The sequence below is a fragment of the Pectinophora gossypiella genome, chromosome 11 (genome assembly GCF_024362695.1).
Source record: "Pectinophora gossypiella chromosome 11, ilPecGoss1.1, whole genome shotgun sequence".
In the NCBI taxonomy this organism is placed as follows: Eukaryota; Metazoa; Arthropoda; class Insecta; order Lepidoptera; family Gelechiidae; genus Pectinophora; species Pectinophora gossypiella.
The window spans coordinates 7,277,387-7,302,801 of record NC_065414.1 but is presented as its reverse complement, the minus strand read 5'-3'; the positions used below and the strand labels follow the sequence as shown (position 1 = coordinate 7,302,801).

The window sequence follows — 25,415 nt, the reverse complement described above, 5'->3', positions numbered from 1 at the left end:
TGTGTTGTTTCATTTGAAAACCCTCCAATGTGAGAGTGACTATGGATTACATTTTTCTTCTGGACCCTGGACCGACCTTAATCTAAATGATATTATGATTTATGACAATCACAAATATTAGATGCAGCTAAGCTATGAAGAAAATACCTAGGTATATCCGTTTGTCGTGCTATCATCGTAACGCGGATAGCATTGCACGATTACAACATCTACCTACAATAGCACTTTGGTCCGCCTGTGCACATTCCTATTATAACATTTTTTCCTTATTACCTAGCGCCTCGTCCATTTCGCAGCGTGTGGTCCTCGTCCATTACAAATCTTTCTCGATCTAGCAAATTATTGTTCTGATTGAAAAAGTTCTGATAGAAAAGGATAGAAAGTATAGGAAAGTGCGATGCTGTGCGACCAGTGACGTGTATCAAAACTTACAAGTCTACACGTTCACAAGCTACAAGTTACTCTCAAGTACGTGTAAATTTATCAATAAAAGTTGTAAGATGTATTTTATAAATGTGTAGTTTTGATAAACATTTTCTTTTAATAATGAAAATTTTTACAAGAAAATTTCTTGTATTTCTTGGCTTGGTGTAAGTCATCCCTTACACGTTTGGTTTTTCATCACTTTCCCGGATCTGTGAGAGAGAGTGTAAGCATGTACAAGGTCTTTGTGTACAAATAGGCGTTTGTATCCAAAGAAAGACCAAGTATCAACAAGTATGTATCATACAAGGTATCATAGATACATCAAAAAATAAATCCGGGAAATAGTAGACGTAGCTTATCATTGATCGATCAGGATTTTGTTGATAGATAACCGAAATTCACAGGCGAAAATCTAAAGTAAGTACTTATTATGTGTAGTGATTACATTCTCTGTAATTAATAAAAATAAATATATTTTTAAAAGTGTATGTTTTTTTTATAGCTTAAAAGGCTATGTTCCAATACAATAAAAACCATAGACCTTCAACAGGAAGTTACCATGAACGAATGATTATTGGAAATGAGGGGAGGAAAGAGAACAAATGAATGAATGTATTCAATGCGGTGTGATGCCTAGACGTTTGTCAGTCAGGGCGAAAATTGGCGAGATTTTGGTAATGAAAAGGAATTATTGATATATGTTTCAAGCATTTTCACGAATGCAGTCATCTCAGTCATGATACACTTCAAAGATACGAAGAGTAAATCGGCTTTAAGTACAAGATGGGCTCAAATGACGAAACAAGAGCAGATTATCGAGAAGAAGAAGATGGAAATCCAGGCGAAACTGGAAGCTCAAAAACAAGCAGCGGCACTTGCTGCACAAGCCAAACTATCCAAGTATGTGGTATTTTATAATTATATTCGAAAAGCACCATAAATTGTACTATAAACATACATTGTTCAGTTCTATCAAAACCTACCCGAAGTCTTCCGTACAAAACGCATTGATGGCTTTCCCGTCATACAAGTTACTTTGTCATTTAAATTACATATTCATCTTTGATTTGCATCTTTTAGTAATGATTAGGAAACGTAATGACGTCGCATGTAATGCCTCTATTGAGCTTGGATGGTATGCAGCTACCCACTTGTTATTTATTGATAACTAAGTATGTCGGATTGTTTTTGCTTGCATGTAATGCAGGTTAACTCTAACCATCACATTATTATCTACGCACCACATGCAATGGACAAAAACTATAGTATATTCGCTTGCGGCCGAGGTTTTCTGACACAATAGTTAAACAATGGGGATTGAATTTTAAAAACACATTCGGTTTTACAATTATATGAGCTAACTAATAGGAATAAAATGTCCTTACTTACCTACAGCCTGACTAACCAATGCAGTACGTACCTACCTTTATTTTATTATTTTTTGACTTTTGACATTTAACTACTTAGGTATTCTGCCTTCTTCCAATACTTGGCAGGATAATGGCTTGGTCATCTATCTGTATGTCTATGTCAAAGGACAATAAACAAGGTAGAAATATCCTGTGCTAATCCCAAATAATAATAATAAAATAATAAATTGAAGTCATTAAGGTGTGATAAAATAGGTATATCAGATTTTTTTTTTAATTATTTGTTCATATAAAGTATAGTACAGTGCAATACAATGTTTCATAGGCTAATAACATATTTATAACAGGTAAGGTATAAGCCACTGCAGCCGAACTAGGTGAAACCTGTATCTCAGCATGCAGCACCTGTTCCCAACTGATAATAACAACTTAGCCAAATAAATTGTCCTTAGATTGTTTGAGATTATATGTATAATCATACTAAGGGTTTATATGCCTATGTCAACTATAAGTAGGTGAGGTGTTGGTAGGGCATATCTTCATATAGTCTCTTTGTACAGGTCCATTATTATGGCCTTTTTCAGTTGTATTTGGTGGGCAGGGTTTTTGGGTGTATCAGCCACGGTGTTTGGATGGTTACTATTCAGTCTGATTTTTACCAGTCGGCAATGGATTCTATTTTCTGTTTAACTGTGTTTGCCTTCAATATTTTATGTATTTCCAAGTTTCTGATGAACCATGTTTTGCTTTCTTTGTACTTTCATACAGATGTTATGTAACAAAATCCTGGAGTTCTTTCAAGGTTTTTTTTTTGATTTTAATAATGAATGACATCTATTTTATTTACAGTATTTGCAACAAAGATGAGAAAGCATCAACTAACATATTCTCAAATGATGGCAGCTTCATGAGCCAATTCAAAGCTTTGCTTGAGAAACAGAAGCAAGAGAAGAAGGTGAAAGAGGAATTAGAGTTGCAGAAGAGGGAAGAAGAGGAACGGAAAGCGAAAGAAGCTAAGCAGAAGGCAGTGGTAGAAAATAATGAAAGCGATGAGAAATGCGGAGATAGAGATCATTCTAACAATGACCAAGAAGAACGGAATTCAGGGGAAAGGTCTAGGTCTAGGTAATAATAACATCAATCTTTTGTTAGTTTTTTAAATGCTCATTTATTTTTATTGTGTAACAATTTTTATTACTCTTTGATTACAGAGACAGACATCGCAGATGGAGTGACAGAGATAGAGATAGAGGCAGAAACCGTCAACATAGTCCAATTACACCAGTTGTTGAGGATAGAAAGAAACCTGCAGAAAAATCTATTCCTCCCCTCATGCAAATTCCCATTAGACCACCGGGAGATGCTTCTCCTGAAAATGGAAATAGAAATCCTTGGCAAAACTATCAAGATGATGATGATGATGACAGCAGTCCCGAACACGATTCCTGTAATAGAGAATCAGGTCACATGGGTCCACTAAAAATGGGTATGGCTCCATGGGGACCAGGACCAATGCCTGGCCCTCACATGGGGCCCAACATGGGAATGGGTCCTAATATGGGTCCAGGACCTATGGGTCCAGTTTCTAACATGGGGCCACCTGGCCCCAACATGGGACCACCTGGATCAAATATGGGACCAGGGGGACCAAATATGGGCCCTGGTGGACCTAATATGGGACCAGGAGGACCTAATATGGGGCCAGGAGGACCTAATATGGGACCAGGAGGTCCTAATATGGGACCTAGCGGACCCAATATGGGTCCAATGGGACCTGGTCCAATGATGGGACCAGGAGGGCCTAATATGCCCCCTATGCCACCAGGTGGACCTATGCCGCCTTTCATGGGTGGACCACCCAACTTTCCAATGCCACCTAACTTCATGGGCCCTAATGGTCCAGGGGGTCCGTGCGGACCACCTGGCCCCATGCCTCCCAATATGTGCGGCCCTAACATGCGTGGCCCAGGTCCAAATGGCCCTATGCCTCCGTTTTGTGGACCTCCATTCCCCAATCCCCCGTTCATGGGTCCCAATGGCCCGCCCAATTCGATGATGCCTCGAAATTCTAACGGCAACATGCCGCCATTCATGGGTCCTAGGCCGCCGTTTGGTCCCAACGGTCCTAATTTCGGGCCTAATGGCCCTCCGAATATGCCCTTTTTACCTCCAAACTCGATGCCAATGTCCAATATGTCTGATAAGAAGCCTCTGGAAGCGATTCCTCCGCCGGAACCTATGAAGCTGCAGAACATTCCACCACCAATGCCACTGACTCTCAATCATATTCCAAAGCCAAAGGACATGGAACCTGGAGGAATACCGAATCCATCGCAAGGTAAAACCCTTTGAAAGACTATTCGAAGAGCCCTTGTGTTATTATTTATTGAAAATAATAGTACAAGGGCAGTTGTCTACACTTCAATCTACAAGTTCTTTGACTAATCTTAAAAATCATGTCAAAAGAAATCAATTTCTAAAACCTATTTAAAATCAAAGAACTTGAAGAAACCAGTGATATATGTATAATGTATGTATGTATGGTGAAATACTATGATTGAGGTTGAATAAAGATGATTGGCAATAATTTTGATTGAAAAACTTGATATCTACTCAATCATTGTACTTCTTCCTGGAATACCAATGCCTGGCCTGATTCACAGTGTTGTATCTGTTTGGTTTGATAAGTTGACAAATTGAACTTTTTTGACCTACATAGGCTACTAAAGTTACTTGTTAAATCAAAAATTTGTTACATATACCAACCTTGAGTAGTCCTTTACTATCTAAAAACAAACCAAACTATAAACAATGTTTCAAAACAGGACATAAACTTCGAAGCGAAAAGTTGTAATCTATTAACATAAAAGTTAATATTTACTTATATTTGGAATAGCAAGATCAAAAGAATATGCTAATCCCATCTTGTATAGCACAACACAGATTACTGAGAGCAATTAACCAAATAGGGTATTTGACTAGGTCAAATATAAGTTATAAAATGCTAGTCTAGAAATACTTCTATTTCCAGTCGAAGATGACAAAAAATCAATCTCATTTTACTTTTCGACTTGTTTTCGAATTTTATTTATGAATTAAGTAATAATGAGTACGACGTTTGACCGCTTTTTGATGACGTCACGGGTCTGTATTTTTATACATACTTCAAAGAAAACTTTCGATTAAACGTTTCGTAAAAAGAATCCTATTTGACTAGGTTCTGTTCTTAAGTAGCTTATTGCCGAGCGTTGTTACATTGCTGGGGTTGGTATATGGGTCTTAACACGTGTGAATGTAACGGCGGGCGCGCGAGCTAGCGACGCAAGACAAAATGCTGACTCGTGGTGTATAGTTCTCTCTCCAGATGCGTTGCCGTCGTCCGTGCATCGAGCCGCTGCTGAGGTGGCCAACAATGGGGACCACTGGGAAAATGTCCTGAAAGCAATTCACTCACAAGACCAAAATATGTGGTAATGCCACTTGCCCATTGATCCCAACGGGAGGATACGTGACTTTTATATTTACTTATTTTTTCGACATAGATTATTTGTGGAGTGGTGTTGCGTGCGAGATAACATGAAGTTGCGCGTTCTAATTACAGTTCTGTGTTCCTGTCGTTTGAGAAAGCTTGGAATTGGTTGATGGTCGATCTTCGAACGCTGGTGGCCAACATCACTACCATTAACGCAAAAAAAAAACCTAGAATCTCTTGTCTTTTTCGCTTATCCAGTTAGAATTTATGTATGTCTAATTAATTGGTTGGTTTGCAAAAGGACAAAAGATTCTAAGATATTTTTGCGTTTACGGTAATGATATTGACTCTCAACGTTCGAAGAACCACTCTTGAATGAAATCGACAACCGCTAATCTCGTAGAATCTCTTACTTATAATCTTCTCGTAACGTATAATTTTGCAGCATAATGCCACCTGGTAAAGACTACATTCGCAACACCGTTCCAAAAACACATTACAGGTTGTACAACCTGAATCGTAAATTTTATCTCTTAGTATCTACGATTGAAAGGGATGTATCATTGCAGGTTCCTCCTTAATCCGACCAGTAGTGAGTATAAGGCGTTCAGGGACTTAGTGATTAAGTACAGACAGGAGAAGACGCCTGAAGTGAAGCCTGAGGACAAGTACGAACCGGAGTTCTGTCTTGACGATGACAGCAATGATAGCAGACCCGCCGTTAAAGAGGAAAGCAAGGACAGGTACTAACTAAACCAAGTACTCTTAGTAATGAAATATTTGTAATACTGTACCCAAATAGGGTATTTTGCAGTCGCGTGTAAAATAGATAGGTACTTTTTACTAAACGTCAAAACGAAAATTTTCTATTGGCTTATGCCAATAAATGCGCCGGTAATTGTTATAATATTATATCAATACACACGAGAATAATATACTGTTATAAAATAGCAATGTAAACTTTTGTACATTAACTTTTTGACAGTGATTAAGTAAATGTCATGTTAGCGCGACAGGGTTATAATAGTGGATACCTGATTTCGTTATGACTGTAAGGTCCGTTCCGATTGAGTGGCCGCGTAACTATACTGGGTGTTAGTGGCATCGTAACGAATACTTACATACATATATTATGTATATATACAAATACCTAAATACCTTTACATAAAATGCCTTTGTTCATGTGCAGCTATACAGACTCAAATTCGCAAGCACTCTGGCAAAACAAGTATGCGAACCAATCTTTGTCGGTGAAACGCGAACAAACGAGTTCCCAAAGTGACGAGGAACCAGAAGCTAAGAGGGAACGGAGGAAGAAGAGGAAATCGCGATGGGGAGACGACCCTCCCGCCGCCGACATCAAACCTCCAGGAATTATGGCGCCGTTGCCAGGATTTCCCGTCCCAGGTTAGTCTTTTGCATACATCATAAACTTATGCCCATAAACGCTAAAGGGAGATGTGGCGGTCCCAATTAGTTTACCAGCTAGTTCCCCCCATAACCAACAGATTTCGTGCAATGCATGCCTTGAACGCGCTAACGTAGTTTACAAATTCAAATTCAAAAATATCTTTATTCAGTTGGTAACATAGTTACACTTTGAATCGTCAATTTTTACATAACGAACGTCTCATCCGCCTAAAACTACTGCAGCTTCTCACAACCTGTATAGCCGGGGAAAAGAAGCTGCAAGAAAAACCTCGGCACAGGGCCCTAGACGTTTTTTTTTTTTAAATAAAAATAAACATAAAATATTGGTATACAATTGAGTAATTTTGCTACCTAATATGAGTTCTCAGACAGTTAATCCCATGCATTAATATCTTCTAAATAATACACAGCGCGACGCGTATACACAACTTCCAACATAACACCCTTACGTAGCTAGCGGGGTACATGTGTAGTACTATTGTGGTTCTATAGGGTGGTCATCAGAAGTCAAATTACAGACCTTTTTCGTCCGAAATCTGATAAAAAGTATGGTGACATGTGATCAGTCCGTCGCCCATAACATGGTCCGTTATGATAGAGAGGACACATTCAAAATTCCTCTGTTGATTTTTACGACATCCCCTGGAAGACAAGCAGCTGAACGCGTTCTATATTTGGAAAGTGTTTAGAAATAATGCAACGTCACCTTTAAAGCGTTTGTATTCGAGACAAACTATTATGACTTATTATTTTTTGGCTATGAATTGTATGATTGGTCTGTATATTTGGGAACATGTACACAGGATTAATATTTATAATAGGTATACAATTGGGTAAACTCGACGAGGATGGTGTGAAGCTGACCACAGTCAACCGCAACAACCAAGCTCTAATGCAGTACGCGCTAACGAATTATGGCACCACAAACCTGAGTCCCGAAGATTGGAAGAAGTGCGAAGATAATTTCAAACTCAATCTGTTGTATCAGGTAAGGTACCTTCTGAATGTAGGTTATTTTTTCCTGATTTATTATATATTAAGCTGACTGAACAAAAATGTTAAATGATGCGAGTATTTTAACCCTAGGACGAAGCTTGTTAATTTTCACGCTGATATTAAGAATGAAAACCTTCGAAAATATAATATTGGTAGATGCACAGTTCCATATAAAAAATTAACAAAACAATGTCCCTGCGACATGTGTGATGAATATCACTTAAATTACTTCGAAAAAGTCCTATCGTACGGTTTAAACCTTAAGTAACTGAGATAATATAACTATGGAAACACGGTGCGCGAATAATAACTCGCATCGCTGTTATAAAGCCTCGTATCCACTAGGCAACAATTAAAGCGCAACACGCAACATTCAACATGTACGACAACGTTGCACATCAGCGCGCGACGTTGCCAGCTGAAGCGCAACATGTTGCGCGGCTTGTTGTTTGTTTAAAGGTTATTGTTAGTTGAGCGTCAATTGTTGTCGAGTGGAGACGTGACATCCAACATCTCTAGTTTCTGGCGACATGTTGTCGACGACAGACGTATAGTATAGATGCGTATACAGACAACGTTGTTAAACAAAATTTACGTGCTTACTTTCAACATGTTGGGCAACGCGGCACGTCAAATGTTGCCAAATGGAAACATGGCTTCACGCTTCTATTTGACGGTGCCATTTTTTAGGCAGCAACAGTGCATCTACCAATATATATACGACCGAAGATGAAAGCCAAAGAAATTGTTGTCGACATTGTTTATGAAATATCATAATAATAAAAAACAAAACAAAACCGTGATTTACTTTTTCTTTTAACTTATTCGTTACGTTCTTCTTATTTCTTTTTTCACCAACCATCTATTTTGGGACTCAACTTCTACAGTTCTGAAACAAAAAATAAATCTGTTATTTTTCATATGCATAAAAAGTATTATTTTTTCTAGGACATGCTGAAGAAGAGGCAACAGGTTGAGCGCCTCGCCGCACAAGGCAAACATAAGTATGATTATGACAGCGATGAAGACGTGTCCGAAGGCACCTGGGAACACAGGTAACAAAAAATATAGGTAATAAAAATACATAGGTTCACAAACTAAAACCAGATTACGGGAATATCGCGCTCAAAAAAGTACGCAACAAAAAAAAAACAATTACATATAAAAAGGTCTCTGAAATTCTTCCGAATAGTGATGTTTAGAAGATAGTCGAGGTCGTGTGTCATCTTCGCATTGGCGTCGCATTGTTCGCATTAGGTACGCTTAAATAGAGGTATCGGTACCGTAAAAGCAATCTTAACCGTTATGGCTCCACCTTTAAACTAAATCAGTACCGTAAGTTTATAGCGGTAGTGTTACCTTAACCGCTTTCAAGCCCTGGCAAGGATTGTTGGAATAATATAACAATACATTTTCAGACTGCGCGCTAAAGAAATGAACGCTACTGAGAAATGGGCGACTGAGTTGACCAAACAAGCGGCGGGGAAGCATCACATCGGGGACTTTCTTCCACCCGAAGAACTGAGAAAGTAAGTGGCATCGTATAATTATGTAACATAACAAGCCACTACACTTTTCCATACTGCTGCGTATATCAATAAAAAGGAGGGGATATACAAAATAAGTGGGTTTATACTATCCAATCCATCCTGCCCGATGCGTCAATAGCAAATTAGCGGGCGTAACCATGGTAACCACGATCTCACAGGAATCAGCACCAATGTTAGAGAATAATGTTAAGCAATTTTTACAATTTTAAAGGAAATACTTTCTCGTCATTCAACAGGTTCATGGAAAAGTATTCAGCTGCAAAAAGTGGCAAGGAGCCAGACTTAAGTGATTATAAAGAGTTTAAACTGAAAGAGGATAACGTCGGTAAGTCCACTTCATAATATTATAAATATGATAGATAGATCATAAGAAATTAAGAACGCAGAACTGGTTTCAAAGCACCTCTCACTGAAAAACTTGAGAAGCAGATTCTATTTCTTCTCGCTTCTTAATTGTTGGAAGAACGTTGAATGAACGCTTGGCTCTCACTGTGAGACCGCAGGTTTGAATCCCAGTATGAGCCTAAACCAATGATTTTCGAGTTCCTGTTTAGATTTTATATAATTATCATGTGTTCGAGGAAACCGAATAGCGAGGAAACCGACTTCCCGAAAAACTCGTTTCGGTCTGTTTCGGAGGTATGTGAACTCACCTGGATTGTGCTGGTTTTCCCTTCGCGGGTTGAAAGCTCAAGACAGGCAGTCGCTTTTATAAAAAAAAAAACGGGTCCTGTCAAATCTTTAGGTTAGTTAATCGGACCCCGTCAAAAACGGATTGACGGAGATGATAAAATTGGTCCGCGTAATAAATAGACTTGACGTTATATTGATAAGGTAAACAGTCCAATTCGGCCGCTAAAATGGAAAAACTAGCCGTCAAACACTACATTTTTGTCCCCTTAAATTGATCTTTGAATTCAAACTCATAAAAGTCGAATTCGACCCGTATTACTGCGGTATAAGTCACGCTTTCTCCCAACATATAGCTATGACGGGTTTATTTTGTTGTCTGTGAAAATTACTGTTTTAATTTCCATGCGAGACTTGCTACTCCTTTTTTCAGTTACACTTAGGCCGGGTCTGTATAGTCTGTGTAAACGGGTGTTCTCTCTCTCTATTTAAGAGCTGCGCTCTTGTCGGTGGAGTAATCGCCATTCCTCTCTTCTTCCCGCCAAAACCTTCACCTCCCGATACGACACGACCTGCACCTTCTCTTTTATTTGTTTCATAAATGTTATCCTAGGTCTACCCCTTCCTCTCTTCCCTTCAATTTTCTATAATGTTTGTTATAAATAAAAAAAATTAAAAAGTGCTGGAAAGAGTTGAAGAAAGGAGAACCATATTGAGGACTATCGAGAGCCGGAGAGGAAATATGATTGGCCACCTGATACGACACGATTCATTTATAACAAGCGGGTGTTATACATATGAAAATATGTACAAGTCTTGTTATTCTAGGCTTCAAGATGCTGCAGAAACTAGGATGGAGTGAGGGCCAGGGTCTAGGCGCTGAAGGCACGGGCATAGTGGAACCTATCAACAAGTAAGCTATCTTTTTCATACAGTCATAAGCATTGTATAAATTTTATAATAATATATTTATACATGTTTATATTAATAATATTTTATTTATACATGTTAATAATATATACTGACCTACCGCCTTCCATTTATATACACTCGTAGGATAGTCAGAAAGTTTATGGAGAAAGATCATAACTCTACCAGCGAACGCCCCAGGAGGCTTCTGAGCTTCTGGAAGGAGCTATGTTGGCTAGTATAGCCAAGACTTGTAACACGTATAATGGGCCCAAGTGTCTAAATGCGGAAAATAGACCTTACTACCATATCATCTAGGATATTTTTGCGTTAACAGTCCCGATTCCTGCAGACATCTCCTAATTTTACTTTAAGTTATACGTGTCATTTTCTTATCCGCTGAAAAGGAAAGGGACGGATGATTGACAGCTCTTAATTTTAGGAAGGATGAGTAAATGAATGAATAACCCGGACGAATCAATAAGGTATCTCGCTGGTATGCAAACCGTTTGACGCGTGCTGTCAACTTAATTCTATCGGGTTATTGGCCAATGTAAAATTTTTAGACGGTTGTTTTAGATTTGTGCTTAAAATTGACGTGTGTTCCATACATTTTATGCTTGTCGATTACCCGTCCCTTTCCTTTTCGGCGGATAAGAAAATGACTAATAATGATAAAATAAAATTAGATGATATTTACAGGAATTAGCACCATTAATAACATAGCCTTGCGATGTTCGAAGTTCTACCCTATTTCATGTTGTTTTTCTTTCAGAGCAAATCAGCCCGTGGCCAACTTGGGGTTAGGTGCGTCTACGTCGGAAGTCGTCTTGCCTGAGGACGACGAGTTTGATGCGTACAGGAAACGCATGATGCTGGCTTACCGGTTTAGACCTAATCCCTTGGTAAGTTGTACTATAGCTATGGGAGTGTACATCTTAGGACATCGTATTAACAGCGGCTGTGAGTTGTCTTTGATTATTTGTGGCTCTGCCCACCCTATCAGGGATTACGGGCGAGAGTTTATTGATGTATGTATGTCTTGGCTTGCTACTGCTGAACATAGGCAAAAAAAATCTCCTTTCTAGATAAAGACATTTTTTCACAATCACCACAACTTCAAAATTGTTTGTCATTTAAAAAATAAAGATGAACTGAGACGTCACTGGTGAAGTGTCCAAATTTATAAACATAGTATTTTGCCCTATTACCATAGAATAAAGAATAATACTATGTATAGAACGGTAACTGTTATTCCATCGCGCACCAATTCGTAGCTAGTTTTACTTCACCCCCTCTGGGTCTTACTTTAGTCTTAAATGGCCGTAAGCCGCTGAGTAAGGGGGAACGCGATGACTGTCTGTCTTACTCGCACTTACGCGTTAGTCTGGATACGGTATGAATGAGATTTGTATGAAATATCTGGGGTGTGCTATTACTAGACACTTGACTAACTCGAGCAGGGGTTGTGGAGATACTCCGCCATACTGCTATATTTGGTTGATACAGGTATGTGGACTAGTAGCCGACCCAGTTTGCTAGTTTTGACGCGTCATAATGGCCTCTAACTTGGCATGCCGACTACTGAACTGACATATGTCATAGAGCCAAAACTAACGCCTTTTTGTGCCCACGTATTATTTAGAAAGCATATTTCTTCGATTTATTTTACTGCGCCAGCTAAAAAGTCTCATGTATGTGACGATAGGTGACGACCCAATTGCCAATCATCATCATCAATTTAAGAGCCACGCTCTTGTCGGTGCAGCATTTTCCATGCTACTTTTTTATCTATCATTTGTCTATTGCCATTAACAGGGCACAAATCCTGAAAACCACATGATATCAATTATCTATGATCCAAACATGAATTCAAACTGATAAAGTCGAATTCAGTGGTTTAGAGCTAGAGCCGGGATTCGAACCCGTGACATACGTCACCCGTCACTCTCACAGTACTGCACAGAAAGAGACAGACGATCTCTGGCGCGGCGAGAAAGAGTCGCGTGCTGCCCGCTGATGTAGTGAAAATGTGCTAAGGGACTATTTTCTTTCTAATATGATGAACTATTTTATATGGGCGTAGGGCTAGGTAACAAATTCACAATGCTGATCATTTTAGGGTTTCAATTTAATAATTTTGTGAATGGCATTTTTCTTTACGATATGATATATTTTTAATACTCTCATGTAATGTATTTCTTCATTCCAGAACAATCCTCGAAGACCTTACTACTAATATTAAGAAGATTCTAGATTTAGTTATACATATATTCGTATATACTTACTTACATAGGTAGATAATGTAGGTCGACATATTGTAACGCGCGCATTCAAAGAATATATTCTAACTAAAGGCAACAGGCAATAAGTATTTCTTTCTCTGTTACGCAAATTCCAAATTGTACCATAAGAGAAAGAGAGAAGGGTTTATATGCGCGTGTTTTTAAAATCGTTCGTTGTCAAAATTATTGAGTTTAGCATACCAAAGTTCCGTGTAGGTGATTCGAAGTAGTTTTATCTATATTTGTATATTAATAAAATACATTATATGCACTGCCTTTTACATTAAATTCCGTATTTTTAACCCACGGAACCTCATAAGTACACTAAAGCGTTTGCTACTCTATAAGATAGCTTTTAAATGGTTTCTATATGAAATGTTTGATATATTTACTTAATTGTGTAAGTTTGACACAAAATTAAGAGATTATGTCCTAAGAACTTCCATATTGTTCGTAGTAAAAGTAAGTACTTTATACCTAATTGTTAATTCTTTTCAATAAATATACTTGTCTTAAATTGTTTGTTTTATTTGTAACGTTTATTATTTTAGTAATACTTAAATATTTTATAATGTATGCAATGGGGCGTTTTAAAGTCGAAGCGCCCGTGACTCGATTAATATTAACACTATTTTTTAATTAGGTACCAATGTTTACATTGAATCTTGTCTCGTATTTTTTAACTTAGTGATTAATAAACATTTTTTTTAATTATTAGGTCTAGCAGAACCCATATGTTGCGAAAACAATAAATAATTATCCATACGCGGATACTTAGTTCCTCAATCAAAGGCTGCAACTCGCAAGTTGAGCTTGTATTAAAAAAAATACAATGCTGCAGCAATATCTATGGTTACAAGTTAAGATGTTGCGTCCTCTATTAGTTTGTTTCGTTCCAAGGATTTTTCACAGTGATCTAATTGTTGATGATTCAAACTGGCCGAAATCTCGGCGGCGCGTGCGCCGGTGCCAGCGTCTATGTAGTTTAAATTTAGAAGCCAGTGACATTTCAGAGTACTGAACGAGACACTCGTTCAATAACTGCGAAATATTTACTGGATTTTGTGCAATCTAAAAAAATTGGTGGACTCTACCGTTGATTATCAGTACTAGATAAGTTTGTGTTGAGTCGGGTAGTAAGTGTATTGTATTATGGAGAAAATGACGCTTCGTAAGAGTGCCAGTTGTCAAGTGTATAAACATGTGACGTCCAGCAGTAGTGATGCTTCTGTATCCAGCTCATCATCAGAGAATTATGATACGCCGTTGAAGAGGTAAGATATTTTTAAATATTTTATTTTCCTCCTGACTGAATCATAAAATTAAAAGAGGTTAAATTATTGTTCTACCATCGTTGGTCTAACGAAATATAACTTGTTCATCTTTCGATGGATGTACCTCAGACTACCCCAATTTAGATGTAGTCGTAGACTTACGTACTTATGTATTTAATAGTTTACGGAAAACCAAACAAAATAATTTGAATTATGCACTATAAATGTACTCTACTTATCTACGAGGAAAACAAGGCAAAGCTTATTTCGGATAATTAGGTTTTTTCAACAACACTACCTAGTCCTAGGTACTACTTAAGTACCTATTTAGTTTATTTTCTTATTATAGGTGAATTATCTGAGGAGCAAAGACAATCAGTGTACAGCGACAAGAAAATAATAGCAGTCTTGGAAAAATCTGAAAGTTCACATACCAAACATCCTCGAATAGATTTATGAACAAAATTCCAGGAAAGAGTTGGATATTGTATGAAACTCGCAAACTTTTAACGCTGTTATTTTCGTGGAAAACACCGAAAAGTTTTAAGTACATTATTTTCTTATGAACATTCCAGGCACCTTATAAACTTGTCTATTGAATTTACCTACTATATTGTTTCCACCTGTCTCGAAACAGTAACATAAAGTAGGTATATAATACACTGCTAGACAAAAAAACGACTCAAATTTTGTCACCGGGCATTTTGAAAAATATCCTTATTTGTCATATCAGAATGTTTACTTTTTGACTCTGAATACTTTCTCCTTTACAATGATACTTACGACTAGTACCTATTATAACGATTATTTTTTGTAGACACTTTTTAAAAACCGGGCAGCAGTCTTCAAGTCGGTTTTTTGTCTATCAGTGCATATATACGTACTCTTAACATACATTTAAAGTCCATTTTCAAAATCAACAAAATCTTACTATTCCGCAAGCCAATATACACAAAAACATTCAAGATGTAAGAATTATTTTCGTACACCATGTAATATCCCATCTGTTATTGTTATAATCTAATAATACATGTGAGCTATGCGATACCTACTGAAGGCTACGAGATATGGGTCAGTAAGACCATATCGTTTACGAAGGGCTTCTATAGCCTTGAGTGTAGCACTTTGGGACTAAATGGCTAATTCTTATGGCGGTATGGTAATTTAGTTTAATATTACGAAGTATCAAATACTTTACTTTTCGTTTTCCTTCCAGGGGCTTATTATAAACGCAGGTATGACTATCGTGGCCTCCGTGGTCCAGTGGTTGAGCGTTGGGCTCACGATCCGGAGGTCCTGGGTTCGAATCCCAATGGGCACACATCACAAAAATCACTTTGTGATCCCTAGTTTGGTTAGGACATTACACGCTGATCAGCTGATTGTCCGAAAATAAGACGATCCGTGCTTCGGAAGGCACGTTAAGCCATTGTTCCCGGTTACTACTTACTATAGTATATGTAGTCGCTACGAGTCATGCCAGGGGCCTTTGGCAGCTCAATAGTAACCTTGACACCAGGGTTGATGAGGTTGGTAATCCACCTCACAACCCACACGATAGAAGAAGAAGAAGACTACCGAAGAAGACCTCGCGCTTTTTAAAGTTTGTTGATTTTGGGACTAAATGGCTACATTCTTGTAACGATATGGTAATTTAACACGTCCACTGTCTAACTGAAAATTACATATCAACCTCTCACGTGCAATGTTATTTTTCGATAAACACATGGCAAGAAAAAATGTGCCTCACATATTTATTTATTTATCCACGTATGAGTTTCAAATTTATGGCCTCATATGTAATGTGGTTCATACACAGTGAATGTGTTAAGTACTTATGTTAAGTACTTAGATATTACGAAGTAGGTATCACATTATTTAATTTAGGTTTGCCTTAGGCATGTTTACTAAGGACAATGGACTGACCATAGAACCATTAGGAAGCTTCGAAGAGGAAGCAAATATTTTTTCTATTTTGCATGTAACGTTTGCAGAGAGACTAGCTACCTACCAAATAATTATCGACCTACTAAATAAGTAGGTATACCATAAATACCTAATGAATTTTCCAAGATAATCTTTCAAGGAAAACTATTAAACTGCAGAGGACGATATACAGGCGTCCCTAGGAAATACTTAGGTGGTACAAGACCTCAAAATACAGTTTTTAAGAGCTGCGCTCTTGTCGGTGGAGTAAACGCCATTCCTCTCTTCTTCCCGCCAAAACATTCACCTCCCGATATGACACGACCTGCACCTTCTCTTTTATTTTCCACCGAAATATAGGTACCTAATTAAATCTTTTAAAAATAACGATTACGGCCACCCGTTAAATGTATGAATTTTGTGTGGTCGCTAAGAGGTCTAATTTCACAGGGCAGGTGTGCACAATCCAGTTACTCCCCTTTAGATCCGGGATCCGGGGCTGCCAGCCAGGGTGGTCCCGCTTTGGTTGATTTTAGCGCCCTCTCTAAAACAGCGCCCGGTCCGATAACACCGCTCGCACCGCCCTATGCCCGCAACTGTAGACACAATGTCATGTGACCACCTAAACAAGGGGACAGATATTTTTATACATCATTTATCCTAATTGAACCAAATTGCTCACGACAAATAGTTACAGATGTTAGATAGAGGTACGTAGACGTAAACAATCACAAACCTATTTACGCAGCCGGTCCACGCACATGTGTTCTATAGACTAAACAACATCAAGGACTCAGAATTTACCACAAACTTGGTAGTAAAGTTCTTATACTTAGTAGCAATCATCAACATAATATAAGTTCACGACTATCAGGGCTAACAGGGAGCGCCGGCTTCAAACCCCGCTACCGGACTCACACAAATGAATTTTTAATTTATCTCAAGTGCACTAACACTAACAAGACGCCGATACGGCTCACCCCGATACCGACGCCGCCGGCGCCCGATACCGACCCCGCCGGCGTGGTCGACGCGATTTCCCTCATTCAGCGCTTATCGCTATCGACTCACTAGGGTCGATTAATTCTTTCAAGTATTTTTTACCGACTTCAAAAAAGGAGGAGGTTCTCAATTCGACCGTATATTTTTTTTTTTTTTTATGTTTGTTCGGGCATATCTTCGTCGTATATGAACCGATTTTGATAATTCTTTTTTTGTTTGAAAGGAGATATACCCAAGGGGGTCCCATGTCAAGGAAGTCAGGATCTGATGATGGAAGACCAGAGAAATCGAGGGGAATTTTCAAAAATCGTAGGAGCGACTAGTGCGTTTGTAAAGTCATATTGATCGGATCGATCTTTAGGCTTCGGGAAAACTTCCCGGCCTTCGAAAACTGGTCAGCATCAGGGAGATACCCTATGGCCTGGCAAAACTATACAACCTGGAGCAATTTTTCTTTCACGAAACGTATTTAAATCTTGATCAAATCCAATCGCCGGTGCAAAAAAACAAAATGGCGAAAAAAAAAGATGGCCGCCATACAAAATTTTGTCGATTTTGGAAGAAGCCCGTTTGGGTAAAAATAATGTATGGGGCGCTTACTCAAAACGTCATGTAGAGTACGGAAATACTTTCTGATCACCAAAAACTGCTCCGCATCAGAGAGATACTCTACGGCCTGGCAAAACTATCGCACGTGAACCAATATTTCTTTGAGAGCACTTATTTAAATCTTGGTCAAATTCCATAGCGCGTAAAAAAAAACAAAATGGCGGAAAAACAAGATGGCCGCCATACACAATTTTGTTTTTTTCAGAAAATGTCTCGGGATATAAAATATATATCGGGGTTGTGGTCGGATCGTCATGTTAAGTATGGAAATACTTCCCGATTTTCGAAAACTGCTCCGCATCAGGGTGACACCCTACGGCCTGGCGAAACTATCACACCTGAACCAATTTTTCTTTCACGAAACCTATTTAAATCTTGGTCGAATTTAATGGCCGGTGAAAAAAATACAAAATGGCGAAAAAACAAGATGGCCGCCATACAAAATTTTGTTTTTCCAGAAAATGTCTTGGGGGTAAAAATGATGTATAGGCGTGTGATCGGAACGTCATCTTTGAAAACTGCTCCCAATCAGGGAGACATCCTACGGCCTGGCAAACCTATTGCACCTGGATTTTGTTTGTTTCCACGACACCCATTTAAATCTTGGTCAAATTCTGTCGCCGGTGAAAAAGAACAAAGTGGCGGAAAAACAAGATGGCCGCCATACGAAGAGGGACAGTTTCGAATAAACAGGACACGCGAGCTGCTTTAGCAGCGAGCGAACCACGCGAAATCTACTGTATCTATATGTATGCGTGAGTGTGTATGATAGCAGCTTCCACTGACAACCACATGTGTGTATACACATACACATGTGTGTGTGTGTGCGTGTGTGTGCGCGCGCGCGCGCGTGTGTGTGTGTGTGTGTGTGTGTGTGTGTGTGTGTGCGTGTGTCTGTGTGTGTGCGTGTGTACGTGCGCGTGTGCTCGTGTGCGTTAGCGCGTGTGTGTGTGTGTAAACATGTTCATCAATAATAATTGTGATCACTACTAATAATATATTATATTATTATATATGAATATAAATCAGAAAATCTGTCTGTCTGCATCCTTGCTCGGTCTAACCATCACTTAAAATCGTAAAATAAAATAAAATTTTTAACAAAAAAAAACCGACTTCAAACGCAAAACTAAAAAGCAATAAATAAATTTACTTCGCACAAAGTAATTAGTACGTATTTTCAATTAGTTAATTATTTTATAATTCTGAAGTCGGTGCCAAGTAAATGCTACAACAACCCTACTACAATATCAAATTACTATGTACACACAATATTGTTTAATACCTATAACAAAGCAATTACAAAACAATGTCAAACAAAAAATTACAAAACAATCAGTATTGAAAAATATATGAATCGGTACTTCGTTGTAGCATTTCCTTGGCACCGGCTTCAGATTTATAAAATAATTAACTAATTGAAAATACGTACTAATTACTTTGTGCGAAGTAAATTTATTTATTGCTTTTTAGTTTTGCGTTTGAAGTCGGTTTTTTTTTCCTCTCAGACGACGCCCTGAGCCGAGGTTCGCGCCCAACTGGGCACCCTCAGGCCTGTTGTCTTAAACATTGTATCGGGTGAGAGTCTTCAGCGCTCCCCATTTGTCCGGCCAAGTCGTTAATGCCATCTGCGGCAAATCTACAATAAGTCACGTCAAAAAAAAAAGATACGGCTCACCACCTATCTGGTCTAATAGAAAGCTCAGTGAGGTGCGGGTACTTAGAGCATCTCGCGATGGGTGTAGCCCAATTGGGATATAGTCATCAGTTTATGTTATGTTAATAACTACACTTGGCCGGACAAACTCGGCTCTGTGTGCATTATGTAGTGAATGAAAGTAAAAAAGATACCTTATTATCAAGTCATTTACACAGGAAGTCTTATTTTTACTTTCGTCGTCTCGTAAACATTAACGTTACTTGATAGTTGCCAAATTGGCAAAAACATCGGTCAAGATTCTATTCTATTCTATTCTAAGAAAGCTCACTTTCAACTAGGTAGGTATTCTAAATCTGCGTTCTCGAATTGTACGCATTTTCCTTTACTTCTAGTAACTACAGTTACATCGAGCAGTGAAGTAAGTACTTATCTACAAAATATCAGTGAAACACAAAATCTCATTTCTTCAAAATAAAGAGACACTTTATCAAGCTCAGCATACTCCTCTAAACTTTATCAAACTCCTACGCACACAAAAGTATTAAGATTGCATACTTAGTTACAAGTACAAGCACATAGTAAAATTTAACGCGACTTTCAAGATGAACATTTTGTCGTTCAATGGATAATTGGCACCGTCGCCACCGTAAAATGGTCGTTACTGTCATAAGCGATTCTTTCTATCTCGAAAACTGAGAGTGTGAGAGTGGGTACAAGAGATTGCAAGTACTTACATACTTACATATTGAGAAAAGTGTTACAGTAGGTAAGTAAGTATAAGATTTTCTTTACAGTCCCACTTATCGACTTTTCGCGCGTTGCAGTTCAGAATCGATTCACTGCTAGCTTGCATGTCTAAAATATGTTTGACAGGATGATGATTATATACCTACTAGCTTTAGCCCGAAGCTTCGCGTAAAATTCGAAGTAACACGGTTTCCCTTTCCTAATGTACCAGTTTTTCCTACCTTGGAAACTGCGAAAAGTCCTATATAAAATTTCACCCCCTCTCTGAAAGGGTTGGGGGCAGATTTTCAAAAACAAAAATGTCACAAATTGTCCGCATATTTTAAGTTTCTCCATACAAAATTCCACCCCCACGTCTAACAAAAAAAAAAACATTTTATGAGAACAGTTTCACAAAATATTTTTTTGTTACCATAACCAGGGACAGCCGTGGTTTCGTCAGGACTCTGCTAGCTGATATCACCTGATTGTCCGAAAATAAGGTGATACCGTGCTTCGGAGATAGATGTAAGCGTGTAGTTTTAATAGAGCCATGTCAGGGGCCTATGGCGGCTCAATAGTTCTATTCTTCTATCGTGTGGGTTGTGAGGTGGATTACCAACCCATCAACCCTGACTGTGACCTACTCAGTTGATGAGGTTGGTCATTGATATCTTCATTTTTTCTTTTTTAACGTGACTTATTGTAGATTTGATTTGTAAAGGAAGACCTAGAAGGACGTACATTGACTAATTGAAGTTGTCCTTAGAAAAGTTTCGGCGTGCGTGTAAGTATGTCAGGATCGACGCAGCTATGGAATTCCATAGTGTGTGCTTACCCCGGTGGGAAATCAAAAAAAAAAAAAAATTCAAAAATATTTATTTTTCAAAATTGGCTTACAAAGTTAGCGCTTTTTGAACGTCAAACATAATTATAAATTACATATTATGTAACTAGCTGTAAAACTACTACCACGTCGGAATCTGTAACGCTGAGGGAAAGACGTGGCCAGAAAACCTCCCAGCACAGGGCCCTGGTCCTACTGTTTCATGTTTTCCTTTCTTTTCTTTTAATCCAGTTTGTATTACATAATTTATAGACTTAAATACAATGGTATTCCAATTACAGTCGGTGGAAGGAAAGGGAAACATAAAGAGTTTATGTGACTTTATCACAGAAACAGTGTTTTATGAGCTCCCTGACAGAAGCAGGCCTGTCCACATACGCAGCACCCGATCACGAGTTGACGCGAAAGCCAGCCATCGCTCCCTTCGCACATTTTTGAGGGAAAGGTGCGACCCGACTTCCGGACGCCACCGCGTACACGAACATTTCGAGGCGAGCATGCACCACTTATATAAAGAAGCTCAAAAATCCTCCGCCTGGATATAAAAAAAAAGTACTCTACTGTTGAACATTGAAATATCATCAAGTGTTTCACAATCCTTTTTAATCCACTTACAAAGTTATTTCAAATTCGATATTAAAATATCCTAAAGGGCCAAGTTTTTATTGCAAATATTCTTGTCTTTCTTGTGTTGAGCTGAAGTAATCCATTTAATATTATTATCTTTAAGATAGTCTCCTACTTTATAATAAGCTTTACTGATTAAAGTGTGAAAGTTAAATAGGTGTGAGTTTATGTACTATTTGGTGCACAGTTCCGTCGATCATTCATTTCACGACCCACACGAGAGGAGAAGATGGCTGAGCCATTAAACGCATAAAAAATGCGACATTTCTGTTTTAAAATTCAATTTACAGAAACAGTTTCAATTGAAGCTTCGTTTTTCTTGCGGATCATTGTTCTCTTAATGATGGATGCCTTAATTATCGCTTGAGTCATGTGAAACATTTGAATAATGAGGTGGGTAGACAGACAAATTAACTCATAAATCACTATTTATATTCGTGCAATGCCAAAAATGGTTTAAATTCCAGTTATGCGTAGGAAATAGCGAACAATAAGAATAAAATAATAATAATAGGTAAGATATATTATGTCTCCTTATTTCAAAGTCAAACTTTGATTTGATTCTTACAAATGTATAAGCCACAGAACCCAAGTTTATTTATTTTTACAAATACCAAAAAATTATGTTTTGAATTCGAGAAATGGGTGTAGGCGTGATAATATTTTGTGTTTTGTTAAGTATTACTTAGAGCAGGGGGGTTAAAAAGGCCACAACATAGCAATTCATCTAAAAAGCAATAATGCTATTTGACATTTATTTTGTTTGCATTGCGTAGTTACTTTTATATGCGCAAATGTCAAATTATAAATATTGATTTTTTAGATGAATTGCTTCGATGTTGGCTTTTGAAACCCCCAGATTCCTTTGGTACTTTAATAGACATTTAAAGAGTCAAACGATTGATGAATGTGAAGAGAAGTGTGTCAGGATCGAAGCAAATGGAATTCCATAGTCTCTGCTTACCCCGGTGGTAAATAGGTGTGAGTTTATGTATGTATGTATGTTAGAGAGTCAGTAGGCCAGAAGAAAATCGAACACGGATCAGCAAAGATCCTAACCAAGGTTCAATAACGCGAAGCCGGACAAACACGAAGTTAGACGCCGGCAAATGTATGAAATTGGTCACTGTAAATGTATAGAATTGGTTACTTCATTGGTCACTTTAAATGTATGGAATTGGTCACTTCATTGGTCACTTTATATGTATGAAATTGGGAAATTGGTTCCGTTATTTACAGCAACTTGGCTAGACCCGTTATCGGTTACCCAGAATGTATTCTCCATTTATTTATTATTTCATTTTCTCTTATGTTATCAGGTTCAACCGGCTGCTGCGCTCGTCGGTAGCTCGTCACTGGGGGTACTTCAGGAGGGAGAGGCCTGACCTCCGGCTCAGAGGGCGGTCTGTGTCTGACGCAGGGCTCTGTTTAATAGTCGACAATGGTAAGCATCCCCATCTTCTATCGTGTTGGTTGTAAGGTGGATTACCAACCTCATCAACTATGATGTCAGCAGCAACTGTGTGGTCCAGTGGTTGAGTGGTTGACTCACGATCGAAGGTCCCGGGTTCGAATCCCGGTGAATACTATTCACAAAAATCATTGTGATCCCTAGTTTAGTTACCACATTACTAAACTAGAGATCTAGATTACCTGATCATCTGAAAGTATGATGATCCGTTCTTCAGAACTTGGTCCCGGGTACTGCTTACTGATGTAAGTAATTAGTCGTTACATGAGCCATGTCAGAGGCTTTAGGCGGCTCAATGGTACTTAATCCTAACACCAGGGTTGATGAGGTTGATTTCACAACCCACACGAGAGAAGGAGAATACCAACAGGTGAGATTGTGGTCAAATGCGAACATGTAGCAAATTCAATGTCAATAACAGTCTCAATGCTGGGCACAGTAATCCCTTCAATTAACCGGAGAACGTATTGTATGGAGCATACTCCACCACGTTGGGCTAATAGCCGGGACCAACAGCTTAACGTGGCGTCCTAAGCATGGAATCATCTTACTATTACTTTTTTTAGTAAAAAATAAAATAATAATTTCACTTCAGGACCGCAGTTGGCATACCTGGATATCCCAGTGGTGGCGCCGCGGAGGTCGCTGCAGGTCTTCGCCCGGGATCCGACGCAATCCATACCGGCTCTATATATCACGTAAGTCTTATTGCAAGCGATTCCAAACAAAATATCACTGCCCACTGAGGGATTTTCCAGGCCACTTCCCCCAAAAAAGTACATATGGCGCTGTATAACTCCAACGGAATAATTACCTATTTTCTTATTGCTCGGGTACATACATACACATATAAACTCACGCCTATTTCCTAGCGGGGTAAGGCAACGTTTTTGGCGACAACCTCTTTAACTGTGCATTGTTTTAATTTGTTATTTTTTATGTTTATCTGCCTTATTTGGTTGTCTTACGTGCGACAGTGGTGTTAAATATATATATACTTTTGCGAATTAGTTTTATTTTTTTGAAGACGAAAGAGCGCCTACATTAAGTCCTATCCTAATGTTATTGTAAGGACCATATTAAGTATATCTACTTACATATAAGTTAAACGGGTATCCGTAGCTAGCATAGGAACATAAGTTTGAAAACACTATAACATTACATAGATACCTACGCTTACGCAGAGGTACATCCAATGCAAGTTGAACTAAGTAACCGCACCTCACCGAGCTTTCTGTTAGACCAACGTGATAAGTAGGTTGTGCTGGTGAGCCGTATCGTCTATAACGGTCGAGCCAACTGTGTTGGTGTGAAAACTGCACTTAAGATAAATTAATAACTCATTGGGGAACATGAGTATGTTATACCTAGTGAAAACTGTACTATAACTAACATACTCAAGTTTTAATTTGCACTTTTTATCTAACACTACAATCGCGTCGAGTTCGCAAACTTTGACGTCATCGCATGACGCCTCAAATTCTCAACATGACGTCATAATCCATCTGAGCGTTACGCTGTCCATATCTGCGACGTTCATTGCCAGTTTTCTATTCGACTTTTTTGTAATTAAACCTGTATATGCAGCAATGGAAGTGAAACTGTGAGTTGTATCGATCTGTCTGGCCTTGGCCTTTCAGCTGAGATCCCGTACTCTTATATAATAGTTATCTTGTGTACGATGGCCAGTTTTGTAAGAATATGCATTACGCTTGCCACAGACATGTTGTATAAGACATTTCTCGATCTGTCACAAGATTGTTATGTTGTACGTTGTGCAAAAGTGGATTATAATTATCAAGTATTTTACTTACCACACGTAGCGAGAATTCTATCGTTCGAGAATATTAGTCGGGTCGCAGATTTGAGCAGCCGTGTTACGCATAATTATGGATCATCTCAATCTAAATACGGAAATAAAAATAAAAGTTCAAAAACTAAAAGCCGATTACGGAAAAATACCTCTCTAATAAGTAAAGAAAAAGAAAATATAAGTACCTATCTCTGACATTCTTCCGTGATGTGGTCGTGTGCCAATCTGTCCTAAGAGTTTGCTTACCATGGTATAGTTAGGTGTATGTATAGTTTATTAATTACACCTACTTCTCGCCAGCTAAGTTTAAAGCCCATGTAATTATGTGGCGAGTTTATTGCTATTAACCGGGCAGAAATCCTGGAAACGGCGTGATATAAATTACCTAATG

The 25,415-nt window shown here is 38.4% G+C and overlaps 2 protein-coding genes across 3 annotated transcripts in view; both read left to right on the top strand.

Annotated features, from left to right (window-relative positions):
• Positions 1 to 1,035: 1,035 nt before the first annotated feature.
• LOC126370951 (SURP and G-patch domain-containing protein 1-like) lies at positions 1,036 to 13,586 on the top strand. Its single transcript, XM_050016095.1, has 13 exons — positions 1,036 to 1,326; positions 2,646 to 2,921; positions 3,008 to 4,134; positions 5,149 to 5,266; positions 5,838 to 6,011; positions 6,458 to 6,675; positions 7,521 to 7,687; positions 8,644 to 8,750; positions 9,114 to 9,224; positions 9,482 to 9,570; positions 10,704 to 10,788; positions 11,560 to 11,689; positions 12,997 to 13,586. The coding sequence occupies exons 1-13, from the start codon at positions 1,163 to 1,165 to the stop codon at positions 13,021 to 13,023; spliced, it is 2,793 nt and encodes a 930-aa protein (XP_049872052.1). The 5' UTR covers positions 1,036 to 1,162; the 3' UTR covers positions 13,024 to 13,586.
• Positions 13,587 to 14,080: 494 nt separating this feature from the next.
• The window catches only part of LOC126370964 (uncharacterized), a 112,072-nt gene continuing 100,737 nt past the window's right edge, over positions 14,081 to 25,415 (top strand). For both annotated transcript variants that reach the window (XM_050016135.1, XM_050016134.1), the window contains exons 1-3: positions 14,081 to 14,343; positions 23,060 to 23,184; positions 23,807 to 23,909. In XM_050016135.1, coding sequence (XP_049872092.1) covers positions 14,222 to 14,343; positions 23,060 to 23,184; positions 23,807 to 23,909 — 350 coding nt within the window. In that variant the 5' untranslated portion in view covers positions 14,081 to 14,221. The remainder of the gene's footprint in view (positions 14,344 to 23,059; positions 23,185 to 23,806; positions 23,910 to 25,415) is intronic.